The sequence below is a fragment of the Desarmillaria tabescens genome (genome assembly GCF_030435595.1).
Source record: "Desarmillaria tabescens strain CCBAS 213 chromosome Unknown EV420scaffold_28, whole genome shotgun sequence".
NCBI lineage: Eukaryota > Fungi > Basidiomycota > Agaricomycetes > Agaricales > Physalacriaceae > Desarmillaria > Desarmillaria tabescens.
The window spans coordinates 143338-157397 of record NW_026848327.1 but is presented as its reverse complement, the minus strand read 5'-3'; the positions used below and the strand labels follow the sequence as shown (position 1 = coordinate 157397).

Here is a 14060-nt window from a genome sequence, read left to right as displayed (position 1 = left end):
GGGTACACCTTGCAGTCTAGGCTAGCGTTTGCGTTTGGGATGAGTTCGATTGCATGGTCCCACGGTTTGCGAGGTGGCAGCTCGTCAAAGTTTTCTTTTGCAAAGACGTCTTGATAATCCCGGTAGGCTTCCGGTACGATCTCTTCAAACATCTTTGTGCCCTTTTCTTTGTTTGCTTTGGCAGCTAACTCGTTGGCCTTGCTACCCATCGCTCGGATTTGAAACGCCTCTTCGAAGTCGATTATTAGGATGGTGTCTCCTTCTTCTACCTCCATTCCCCAGTTTTGTTCAGGGTCTTCGTCTGGTAGTTGGAAGGGTATTCTTCGGCATGTACATCGCGCTAGGGACACGGCTCCTGTTTTCCAATCGATGATTGGGTTGTGTCTTTTCAACCAGTCATGTCTGAGGAACATCTGGACATTGCCTAGGTCCACGACAGCGAAGTCGATCTTTTCGTGGTGATCTCCTATGGTCATGCGCAATTCTACCACTTCCATGATGTCTCCGCCCTTGTTGCGGCTTCCATCGGCATTATATACTGCTTGGGCTTTGGGTAGTTTTACTGTGTTGAGCTGGTGCTCATTTACAAACGAGCGATTGATACAGCTCCCAGTGCATCCGCTGTCTACAAGGGCGTCTACTGCTCGTGTCTGGCTGGTGTCCAGGGTTTCGATTTGTACTCGTATGTTGACACTCCTTCCGTGCCCTCCTCAAATATATTGTGGGGGTATTCTGAGATCTTGCATATTTTGGAGACACTGCTCCCGTTGTCAGTACGTTTCTTTTGATGATCCGATGAGGTCTAGAACGAGATCCTCATCTACCTCTATTAATCGCCTGGGATGTACCCACATTCGGAGGGTGGCGAGTTTCCCTTCCATGGTCTTTTCTTGCCTCATCTTTCTTTGCACCCACTCTGCGCTATGCGGTTTGAGCCACCCTTTGTCCCATTTGTCATTGTAGTACTCTTCCTCGAGTTCCGTTACTTCATAATCTTCTGGGTACTCCTCGGTGTGAATCACCAGGTCTTCCCCTTCTGGATGTGCCTTGAGGCTTTGTCGGTAGCTGTAGTTGTCTTCCTCATCAGGCACTTCTTCCAAAGAAACGGTATTTTTATTGCAAATGGGGGAAGCACATAATGGTCCCACCGACCCGCCCACCAAGGAACACGAGCCCTCGGTGCCATTATGTGTTAGCAATGATGGAGGTAGATGCACCGTGTAATCTGCGGAAGGGATGGGGTCCCCGGTCGTCTTGACTGTTCTTTGTGGGGCAGCGGTTTTGTTGCTGGGGATTCGCGTTCCCTCTTGCGGCTCCGTTCCATGATGAGGGCAGCCGGTCACTTGTGTCTGGCGCGTACATTCCACCCCCGAGTGGGGTTCTTCTCTGCTCGCCTTGGGCTCGGCTGCTCTTCCTCTGTTCCCCACGCTGTCATCTGCCCTCGACGGAGTGAGGTTGATCCCGAGTATCCCGCCGCCTTTCACCGTGTTTGCGGTTTGTGCTGTCGCACCGGTGGCCAAGGAGCTTGAGTGGGGTTCTTCTTCGAGCATGGTGGAAATCCCCTGTACACCGTTCTTCTTTTTATGCGACTTGTTAATTTCATTTTGTGAATGCGTGAAAGTTTTGTCATTGCCTCGAGATACTACATGCGGTAGATTAGTCTGTCCTGCGGGTTCTGATGACGCACCACTAATTGAAATTAAGTCCTTAGCCGACGCGCATTTGTCGCTTACGCCGCCGGCTCGTCTTTTACCTCCTCGATTTTCGATGTCGATGCCTCCATTTCCTCATCCTTCAATACTTGCTGATACATTGCCCGGACCTCTGCTCAGGAGAACTTCGGCTGGTGCTTGACGAGCCAAGTGCTTTCGTCCTTGGGGCACTTGTTGTCCTGCTTCCGGTGTCCTTTGTGACCGCAGCGGAAGCAATGGCCTTCCTTTCGCAGACGGTCTATCTCCATCAGCTGTCCCTGACCTCCGTACGTAGTCCCCGTGCCCGTCTTCTTATCTCCCTGGGAATTCCCAGTGTTCCTGGCTTTTCCCTTGTTTTGCTGTCCCTGATTCCCTTGGCTTCGCCCCGCATCTTCCGCTAGTCCGACTCGGTAGTTGTAGTCCATTTGTTCCACTCTGAACTTCCATTCGTCATAGGTGCAGGGCAGTGCGGTGCCGGTTGCATGTATCACCGTTTTCACATTCTTTCGGATTGCCGGTTTGAGGATTTCGATCATGTATTCCTCATTATGGTGTTTGCCGGATTCCTTTGCCAATCGTTCGAAGTCCCGGAAGAATTCCTTGGCCGATTTGTAGGTGTTTTGGCGGAGACGCTTGAACTCCTGTAATTTGAGTTCTACCTCCGCGTCGGTCCGGAATTGGTTTTTGACGATTTGTTTGAATACATGATAGGCTGGATACCTCAGGTGATCGCAGACGGGATCATAATATTCATCCCTGGCATGGTTCCACCAGTGTAGGGCTTTGTCGGTGAATCGGAACATGCAGAATACGACTCTACTTGGGCTTTGTCCACTCATGTTCATTGTGAACAGCTGAGGGAATACCACAAAGTAGTCTTCGCATTGGTTGAAAAACCTGTCCACATCGTTAGAGGCCCCTGCAAACTTCTCCGGGGGTTCGGCTAGTTGTGGCTTTACTAGCACCCAGGGATTGGTGCTCGTGGTTCCAACCAGGAATGGTGGTGGCGTGGTTGGTGGCTGTATGGGGTCAGCGGGTATAGGGATTGCTGTGGGTCATGGAAGCGATCATAATGCTGGATTATGGTGCAGGGATAACGGTCCTGTGGGTGCCATGGGTGCGGGTGCTGCGGGTATTGGAACTGCTGCCGCTCCTTGTGACCCCGGCATTCCTGCGGCCACGAACAACCTGCTGGAGTCCACGTACCTGGTGCATTGTAGTATGGATAGGTGGCTCAGGTCTACCGTGCTTCCATCTGATGTTTCTGATGGTTCTGACACTTCATACCGTTCTCCGGGTTCGGTGTAGTCTTCTGGGTGCACCTGGTTCCACAGGAGACTGGTGTGAAATACCGTCTCTCGATAGATCACCCGGCTCCCGGTCGGGGTGTTTCGGTGTTTGTAGTAGTACCTCCCCTGAGGTGACCCATTCCACGAGATTTCTCGTGGTAGCTTCTTCTCAGTCCACCTGAGCATTTCCAAATAAGTCATATTTAATAGCTCGGCCTCAGTAGGCTCCCGAGCTAGATCCTTCCACGAACTCTGGAATGACGTCCTCGTCTCCGTACTCTCCCGCCCGGTGTAACTGCTCCAGATCAATGGCTGCACGGTTCCAGGGTTCTCGTAGATTTCTCCTTCTTCTAAGTCCGATGGGTCGGACTCGCTCGAAGGGTTCTTCACTTCCTGTGACGATTCGGTTCCAATTTCGAATGATGCGGGCCCACTCATTGACTCTAAGGATGACCTGATCGAAGTCTGGTCTTCGGGGTCTATCCCATACCCAGGGTGCGAGGAATGGGACGGGGGCTGCGAGGGGGTGTTCTGGGGCAATGGGGTATATTGCGAAGGGGACGACGGATGAAGGGGGCTCGATTCCTTCGTACATGAGCCAGGCGTCGGCGTAGTCCTGTACCTGTCTGCATACATCGCAGCTGGCATCGGCGTCGTATGTGGGCTCGCACTGGTCGAGCTCAGTAGTTGCTTCCCCGGCCCTATCGTTGACGATGATTGGGGTGTTTGGTCATGTGATGAGGTTGAGGTACGCTCCTTCGTCATCCGAGGAGTCACTGCGGCTGTAGTAGTAGCCCCATGTTTCTCCTCTGGAGTCAAGCCTGGGAGGGGACCAGTTGTTCCGTGGTCCGGGTAGCTCGCTACCACTGTCCTCCTCTGTATCGCTGCCTTCTTCATCTGAACTGCTTCCAGTCCCATCTTCAGCCATTCCTCCTTCTCCCAGATGATACCTAAGCCCTCGCTGATAGAGGCGCTGTCCGTTGGAATCGTAGCCAGGGTTGGCTGCTGAGTTTTCGGTCAAGGTGGGGGAAGGAGCATTCCAGGGATCACTTCCCTCGCTTTCCCCTTCGCTTTCTTCTTCGGTAATGGGAGAGAGAACACGCTGGTCCACCCCTTGCTCGTAGAGTCCTGGCTCTTCTTCGTCTTCAACGACTGGGCCTCTTTGTGCGGGCCATCCTTCCATTTCGGAATCGGAGTCGGAGTCATCGGAGATGAAGATGAAGTGGATGAAGGTAAGGTCTCCTGCGGGCCTGTTGTCGACGTAGTCAGGAGGGGGTGTGTCCGGTCGTCTAGCCTCCTCGTTGGGGGTTTCGACGGGGACAGTTTCTTCGGAGACTGGCTCCTGGTTTCGTCTGTATTCGTATCCATAGAGGAATGCGAGATAGATCAAGGCGATGACACCTTGTAATCCGATGAAGTCGTTTATGGTTTGTTCAATGGAGGGCATTCGTTACTGTTCGTCAACGTGGTTGTTGATGAAGAGTAAGAAAGTCTCGAACTAATTGTTAGCGACCAATTACACAAACAAGATCAAACAACTAAGCGTGACTCGCACTTCGGTCAGGCGCTTTATGTTGCTCGCAGGTTTGTGTGCAGGGAGCTACCGCTTAGCGAGTCGAGAGTGAGTTCAGACTAAGTTATCGGGTGAATAAACTTTAGTTCGAGACTGAGGTTTATGACCTGCAGTCGAGCTACTTAAATACAGTTTGAGTCATTCTAAGTATAGTACAAGAGTCTGTAACGGTGCGTTAAACACACGGTACTAGCATGGTGGAATGCGATCTGAGTCAGATATTTAGCATAGCAGGATTACGATGAGGCTGATAAGATAAGATAAAGCGCAGAATCGTAATACCCGACTGCTAGTTTACTTTTTGAAGGCCGCATTTGTGATGTACCTAAGGAAATAATCAAGGTAAGATTTACCAATGAAAATAGTGCACTTGCCTGGCACCACAGTGCCCTTCATTCCTTTTTGTTTCTGCGTCGCAGCATCTGGAAGGTAAGTTCGCAGTGAAGGAGATGACCATTATGATACTTACTCTTTTGGGCAGAGAAGGCTGCACAAGATCCACACACTGTGGTTGAGAGTGACAGCAATGATCGATCCTGGCTTGTGATAGTTGCAGGTCTATCGGTAATCACAGCTCCTTCCATTACAAATGTCAGCTCTCTGGGTTGGAAGAAGTACAGTTTTTTGTCAGCTTGGTGCTTGACACAGTGATGATATTGGCAATGGTTGATGGATTCCTCCGTCGTGAAAGTGAAATCAGGATCTTCAGTCGTGAGTTGCTTCAGATGGAGAAATTCAAGATATGAATGGTACTCACTGCCACCAGGTAAGCAGAATCTGATGTCGAGATATGACAGCACTCCCATGTTCAAAGACAAGAGTGTATCACTGTCTTGAACAGGTTGCCATTGCCTAGGCATGTATATGTTGTATTGAGGATGCAGTGGCTCTAGCAAATGTAGTCAGGGTCATAAGAGGTGTAAGACATCGAGGATAGTCTGAGTGCTCTGGACATCTAAGTCGCACATGCTGAGATTATACAGCAAATTAAAATCACTTGACATATGCAGTGGAAATGTCCGAGCTCCTGGCCCTTTTATAAATATTGTGTAAGTCTCAGTATTTGTTTGCACAGCACCTAAGGAAGTGTATCTTGGTGAGCACTGGCAATGGTGGAAGACAGCAATATTGCAGAAGGCTATAATGAGTGTGACAGTGACTTTTTTGTCCATGAGACAACATCCAGCTCCATACAATATGCAACTCACAAGATAATGCAGCAATTAGAGGCAGGAAGCCTGTCTTATTCAGTAGTGCCCATAGGATATTTTTGGCAAACATAGTCATCATGAGAGGCAACTATAATCAGGTACAAACCTGGATACGAAGATATAATGTTTTCCATCCAGATTTTATACATTTTGAGTCTTGGTAGAAACTGCTTTGAAACTTGTTCAGAGGAACTGCATTGCCCTACATAACACATCCAGACCATTTGCTATTTGAATTTTTTTATGCCAGGGTTTAAGCTTTCCACCAAAGAGGTCTAATTGTGAAGAGCAATGACATGAAATGTTCAAAAATTGTCCTAGACAGGTGGTGATCCTCATTGGCAAATTACTTGATAAAGGAATCTGCAGTATGAAATTGCCTTACTGGCTACAGCGGGTTCTGGCATGCAGACAGGTGGCATTAAGAAAAATTCATGAGGAACTATTATGCATTTTTTAATCTGGAACGACCACAACTGGACAGACCTCGGAAGGGAGGACTTTCCTGTCAGAGTCTCAAGTGGTTACCAGATTTTGCATTGTTAGCTTTTGCCCCACCAACTGCATTCTCAATTCCCAGGTGAGACAATGCCCAATCAATATCTTCCACATGGTACTTGCCTCTAAAGTTTTCAAACATGAATACTTACTTACATTTTCAGTTCCTATGGAGTTGGTTGAACTAAGACTCCATCAGCTATGGAAGATGAATGATCACATGACAGATGAAGTTATGCAACAGGAGCTGCACAAGGTATTCAATACAAAGAAATACTGTCTAGAGTATGTGCTGTGATTTTTCAAAAATGTTCTTTCATATACAAACGTCCAGATTGAAGAGCCTCAAGAACCTCAGAAAATCTTTGGGGCTCCTTTCAACATGACAACAAAAACATAGTGTCACATCAATTGATGCAGATATGTCATACTTATGTACTATCTACCCAACAGCAGGCCACACAGAAATGTGCAAGCACCTTAAACACATATGTGGCATACTTGCTCCTGAGTACTTCCTTTTACTGCCTCTTGAAATTTGAGTTCTAAGTTCTCAGAGGTGTGGTTGAAGACTGGTTCTGGATGAAAGAGCTGGTGCTGTTTGCAGGTAGGAAAAGAGGACGGTTGCATCCATGAATCTTTCACTGTGCTGGAGTCAATGACATTTGGTGTCTGGACCAACATGACAAATGGAAAGTTCGATTTGGCATCTGTCTATATGGTTGCGTGGATCCCTTCACAGGAGTTCTGAAATGGATGAATGTTTGGTGGAACAATAGCAATCCAGTTCTCATCAGTTGTTATTACCTTGACATGGTTGAATGGATGGGTGGTGCATCAGGACCAAAATTCTTTGCCCCTATTCTTCTTGACAATCCATCTCAGCAGGACCGCTCTTGATGCAGAGTGATCTTGGTAACAAAAATGGTCACCTGGCCCGAGCTCATACATTTTTGAGGTATTGGCAAGATCCCACTTTAATTGGCACACTTCAACACTGCTGGATGCGGGAGAAGAAGAATTTGCTGGCTGAGATCATCTGGAGTGTTCTATGCAGATGTTGGTCACCTGGATTTGAACATCTGCTGCAGGTTGGTATTGACAATGGGTGGTATGATCCAAAGGTGCCACTAGAAGCATTAGTATCCCAGTGCCCACTATTTCTACTTTTACCTGACATTCCTCCATCTCTAGACAAGTGTTCCATTATGTGTTCCTGCCTTGGCTTCAAGCAGAATTAGATGTATATGTCTCAGAGAACAACAACACAAAAAAATGTCATAATCAGAAGATTTCCAGGCCAAACAGTGTCCCTTTGCTTATAGAACAAGCACCTGAATGCTTTGGCAGAAAAGATTTCAAGGCAAGAGCAGGAATGTGACAAGAAATTCAATCACTAATTTAATGCTCAGGTTGCATTCACTTCTGAGTTCATCATTGCTGCCCAGGCAATTTATGCACCCCCTGACCACCCTGTGCTGAAACTTGTTCCTGATTCATTCGCCATGCTTGTGGATGGATTTCTCAAACAGCTCAGGCATCCTATTATTAACAGACATTCAGTATGGAAAATGTACTTGGCCCTTGTTGGGATGTTCTGAAATAATAACATACTGATGCCTGAAGAATGGGAAGACCTTGATCAGGAGGAAGAGTCAGATGCCCAGAATAATCAGTTGCAGGGTGATCTTCATAGGGCTGATCAATACGCAGGCACAAGCAGGGTAGATGATCCTGGTACTGTCTTCTCTAATTCTCAATTCTAAAAATTAATTTACCCTAGAGTGGTTTCGAGAATAGCTATAAAGGGGGCCTTGGAGACCACCTTCACTATGATGTTCTGCCCTATTAATCTGAATTGCCTCTATTATGGCCTATTAAGAGAGCTGTGTTTGCAGTAATCTTTTGACCTTCCTTGAACTTCCTCTGCTCTCATGCATCACTTCTGGACAGTAAATCTTTCAGACAGAGCAAGGTATTGCAATGGCAGTGATAAATGTACATATGCATATGTTCCAGGCTTCCTTGGCCTGTCTGTACCATCTTCTGGAACTTCTGGGAATGTGGATGCTGGGCTTTGGTTTTGCTGGACTTATCCTTGTGCTCGAAGCATCCTGTATTCATCCATTGTCTATGTATACTATCTTCTATTGTCAATACACAATGCTAAAATGTGTTAGACCATCCCACGTATCCCACCAATGGTGGATGGCAAGCTCCAATGACATTTGGAGATCAGTCATTTTTGCACCCCATATACTAACTGTTCCATATTTTCATTGTGACCATATTTTATCATGAGCAGAATGCAAAGTTGCATTCAGAATATTTTGAGCATAATAAATGATCCTGCAATCCTGCTGAAAGCCAATGTTGCTGTTTAATGGTGAGAACTTGAAATCCTTGATAATTTCTTACTTTTCAAGAAGGTTACAATTGTACAGGCAATGGCAAGGAAGGTTGTTCTAGCTCATTCTTGATCCATTTATCTTTGGCAAGACGTCAAGAACATCACTCCATATTAATTCTGCAGAAAATTTCAGATCCCAAAAAGATACAGTGTTCATTCTCTGGGTCATTGAAATGATTGAATCTTCTACCTGGAATGACTAATAGCCCCTGAGTTTCCATCCAGAATATTTGATACAGCCTACACAGATACATGGAAGATGTATATAATGAATCAATTGATGACTTATATCACAATGGAAAGCAGATAAGGGAAGTACAAGCCAAGTAGTATCAATAGCGGCAATTTAAAGCTGGAAAGCCATGCAAGCTCACACTCCAGAAAATAAGTACAAGTAGGCTGTGGATTGGGATATTTGCAGAGGACCTTCTGTTGATGTTATTGGTTGAATTGTAGCTAAATTTTAAAAATCTATCTATGGGAAGCAACCATGAGAATGGAGGAAGGCAATGAAGCTCAAAAGATTACTAAAAACACAGGTCACGGGCAAAGATTTAACAAAGAAGCAGCAGGATATTTATCATCTTTGACTGTGTGCCTTGACTACATATGTTCTGATGTATATAAGTGCATGGGAGCATGCATGATGGCAGCCAGTCAGAAGTGCAGGGAAGGTTGATAGATGGTCGATCCCACTATGGGTTTGAATGAAATTCCCAATTCTGATTAATAGGCCAAAATGTTGCAGTGAAGGGGATCCTTTGGAGCTATTTAATGTGACCTTGAATGTCTACTTCCATTTCAAATCATCCTGCTTTATTTGCTGAGTCATCCTACACCAGTGCCTGACAGCTCTACAGGTATCTTCATGTGATTCACTGAGTCATCAAGCAGTCGAGCTCGACAGGTATTGTTTGAGCTCAATTCATTGCCACTTGGCAGGAGTATACCCACCTGCTGGGCCATTGATCATTGATATCCTACAGTAAAGTGTCAGAATGACATTCATCATCTATAGAGTAACAGACACTTTCGGAAAATTGAGCATACTAGTAGTCGAGCCTAAGGGAATACTGTGCAAACACAAGATGCAAAATGAAGTCCATTTCAAACTTCAATCAAGTTCCAAAAAAGCAATCATGACATTGCATGAAAACAACCATCCTTTCCTTCCTTTCCATCACTCATTGTGTCCCTCTTGACGATATGGCTTTTACTGACTTTGCAGTTTTCTGCTTTCAAGCTTCAATCCTTTGATCTGGAGCAAGGAAGAAGATTCATGAATACAACGGTGCATCTATGCTGTATATTTTAAGCATGGTGGTCTTTAATTGTAGGAGTAGAGCTCACTCAGGAATGGGATGCTCGAGTGCCAGTGCAAGTTTTCAGACAAAAATGCCCTATTGCATGGACTGGGAATGAGGAACCAACCTGGGCATTTATGCTCTTGGTAATGACAGCAGATCCTTCACAGTGATAATTGTGTAATAGACTGTCTGCAGACAAACTTTGACCCATAGGTATAAGCACATCCTTGAAGCAGCCAAGAAGGCATTCAAGAAGAACAAAGAAAGGTGCATTACTTACCACAATTTAAGTATCAGTTTTGACTTTGTCCAGACATTGGGCAGTGTGAAAATGAGGGATATATGGCACAAGGAACTGCAGAGTGTCATCACAGGCTCCATCATTGTTGGGGTTGATCTGGAAGACAAAAATTAGTGTGGGGTAATGTTTTCAGGGCAACCATGATAGTACCATTCTTTATGAAAAGTTTTGCAGCTGATGAAAATACCTGCCCTCACTCAGTGGACGTGGTGGCTGTAGCGAGCCATCCATATAAACTGGCAAGTAATTTGGTGCATTCAGTAACAGTATGAATGGTTTACCAACCAATATACTGGGTTCCCATGCTGACTTAGTCATTGCCATGTTAGGATAGGTGGCATATTTATTTTCTTTTGGCTTCATTGCAAGACTTGGATGTCTCATAATTTCCTGATCTCTGTATTTCATTACCATTAACTGTACTGAGTTTATGAGAAATTTGAACAATATGTGTATATTGAGCTAGAGGTGAGCCATGTTATCTACCTTTACTTTGTCAGTGAACTTACCTGACACTTGGCCTGACACTCACTTTGTTTGGCCTTTGCGCTATCCCATATGACTTATTGGCTATTTCAGTTCATAGTTGATATATGCCACATGTATATAGTGTGTTTCATAATTTTTTCAACCTATATATTAGTGTGCACATCATTGTATTCTATACTACTTTCTCTTCTCTCCCCCTCTTTCTTTGCATTTGTATTTTCTAAGGCTCCAATTGACAGTGTATTACTTGTGTTGTATATGCATATTTAAATATAATTTATCAGTCAAATACAACTTATGAGTCTCTTATTGCTAGCAATTTGATGCAGTCTGCATGTTCAGAGAATATTTCAGGCTGTTGAGATTTCTCAAGATCAGAAGAGGTTAATATGGTACCCACGGCACTGAAAAAAATTTGGAATGGTTATACCTATGAAAATGCAATAGCTTTAAGATACTGACAAGCAGGAGAGAGCTCTTGAGAAAATTCTTTTCCTCCTTTTTTTTCTTCCAAAATTCAGGTGAAACACAACTCGTCACTTATAGGGTTTTCTGTTCATTTTAGCACTTGGACTATAGGTGTGGGTTTCCAGGACTGGATTGAATTGAATTCATTTAAATTGTATATAAGGTGACAGCAGTGGCAAGCCAACAAATAGTGTTGCTGGTGTAGTGGTATAATGATGTTGCTTGGGTTGCCATTTTTGGCTGTCAAGTGTCCAATCCCACATTGGTGTCCCCTGTTCAATTGAATTCATTGTCTAGAGCTGCGCACAAAACCTCCAGGGAGGAAAATATGCCTTTAAAATCCTTTAAATAGTTGAATCTGAGATAGAAAGCTGGACTCTGGCATCTAGCCAAAATTTGACATTCTAATAAGTTTTTCAAACTCAGCCAAGTCTGACCCCACACATATAGTCCAACTGCCAAAATATAGGGGTGTATTTGTGACAGAAGCACAAGTAATTTTTTCAAGTAGATTTTGAGTCCCAATTTTATACTTTTAATGTATAGTGGTCTCAGTGAATAATGGGTCAGTAAATGTATTTTGCATGACAGAGATTGAAAATTGTGCACCAAAGAAATATATGAGTGTCATGAATTCACCCTTATTTTTCGCTTTAGTCATTTGCTTCATGTCATCTTTCCTTGATCATCATCTGATTATCGTCATCACTTCTAGTCGGCTCATTTGTAACCTGTGCCGATACTCCCACATCACACCATAACTTCCATCATGGTATATTTGTTCCGATCAAGGTGGACAAGCTCAGACATTCTTACTCAGGCAAAGTCCTGACCACAAGGGCACGATTCCTCCAGAACTCTTCTCGTCTAGCTGGCAGTTCACCATTTGGTAGTCCTTTCGCTGGCCTACTGTCATTGGCCATATTGCATTCATTCTCTATCATGGAACCATAGTAGTACACTTATTATTAGCACACCTAACTTATATTTAAATAGTAGCCTATGCTGTGGTTAAACCCCAGCTTCGGCTAAAGTCATATACTCCTAACTTTACTCGAACTCCAAGTTCCATGACTAATAAAGTCCTGAACACTTAACAATGCTCTGCATTGCTACCTTTGTTTCAATTCACCGAAGTGCGAGTGACGAACTAAGGCTTGACCTTGCATAGTCAAGTTGGTGCTTGACAATGAGCATACAGATTGAATTTAGGAATTAAACCATGCATGTAGTAACAAAATATGGGTAGGGAGCAACAGTGATAAACATTGCGCAGATAACTCAGGGCCTATTGGCAGGCAGGGATTTACCCTTATCATGATTATCCACTTATATACCTCATTTATCGCTCCCATACTTTACTATACTATAAAATGCATTCTATTCATTCTATGTAGTGAAGAAATGGACTCATGAAAAATCTGCAAAAGCATGAGATACTGCTGCCCAATATGGGCATGGCAGAAAACATCTGATCATCAGCGACTAATTATTTAATAGAAATAATAAATTGTTATTACAAATAATTATTGCCAAGAATGATACATGAGCAATCAATGATGTTGTAAAGGTCTTCGAGGTCCTCTTTCTATATATGATTATATAAAAAATGAAATGTCCATATTTGGAGCATGCCAGTCTACCCTTTTCTAGAAAGGCTATTCAGTCAAAGAAGCAACATGGGTACTGTGAAGTCAGCTTGCCAATGCTGCAGAGCTTATACTAGAATATGAGCAATGCCTGGAAGCTCTCTTAATGGACACTGAGAATGAAAACTCATACTCAGATGACTCCTACTCATCTTCAGATGGCAAATCTGACACTGACTCAGTCAGGACGACTGAGTCTTAGTGGGGGGGTAATGTCACGAATTCACCCCTATTTTTTGCCTTAGTCATTTGCTTCATGTCATTCTTCCTCGATTGTCATCTGATTCTTGTCATCACTCCTATCTGGTTCATTCGTAACCCACTTGCCGATACTCCTGCATCACATCATGCTTCTATCATTGCATCATTGTTCCAATCATCAACAGTCGCTTCTACATCACTTGATCTCTGGTTCATGGTAGATGAGCTCAGACATTCTTACTCAGGCAGAGTCCTGACCATAAGGGCTCCGCACTTCCAGAACCTCACTCACTTCACTGGCTGCTCACCATTGGGCAGTCCACTCATTGGCATATTACTATTGGCCATGTTGCACTAGTTCTTTATCATGGAACCATAGTAGCATAGTTATTATTAACATACCAAACTTGTATTTAAGCAAGCCTCAGCTGTGGGCTAAACCCCAGCTTCGGCTAAGGTTATATACTCCCAACTCTTATTCAAACTCCAAGTTTCATGACTATCTAAGTCCCGACTACCTAGCAAACAATTCACATTGCTGCCTTTGTTTCACTTCACCGAAGTACCAGTGACAAACTAAGGACTGACCTTGCGTATCTGAGTTGGTGCTTGACACCTCCCTCCTGAGTATGTTCACACCCTGAGTATCCAGCACTGCATAGATATTGTCCCAAAAATTACCAGCACGAACCACTGCCATCTGCATCATAGAGTCATGCATGACCTTGTCAAAGCATGTCATGGCAATCTCAACACTGGTCACTGAGGAAAATCCTTGATTTGTGGTGTGTCGATGTGTACACCAAATAGCATCTTCATCTCATCTAGAATGCCTGGCCATCAGGCATGAACAAATGAGCAAAGATGATACTCACGATGATGCTGACATCTTCAGCAGACCTAGATTCAATGGTGCATTGGAGAGTTGTGAGCTTGATGAGGAGTAGTGATTGTTGTCTGCAACATATGGCAG

General features: G+C 44.5%; 1 protein-coding gene across 1 annotated transcript; it reads left to right on the top strand.

The window, feature by feature from the left end:
* Window positions 1-6352: 6352 nt before the first annotated feature.
* On the top strand, window positions 6353-7643 carry EV420DRAFT_1621513 (uncharacterized protein; the record flags this gene model as incomplete). Its single annotated transcript, XM_060475708.1, has 7 exons — window positions 6353-6377; window positions 6427-6547; window positions 6663-6773; window positions 6820-6869; window positions 6918-7094; window positions 7151-7357; window positions 7462-7643. 7 exons carry the CDS (start codon window positions 6353-6355, stop codon window positions 7641-7643), a joined length of 873 nt encoding a protein of 290 aa, XP_060328398.1.
* Between the last annotated feature and the right edge of the window lie 6417 nt (window positions 7644-14060).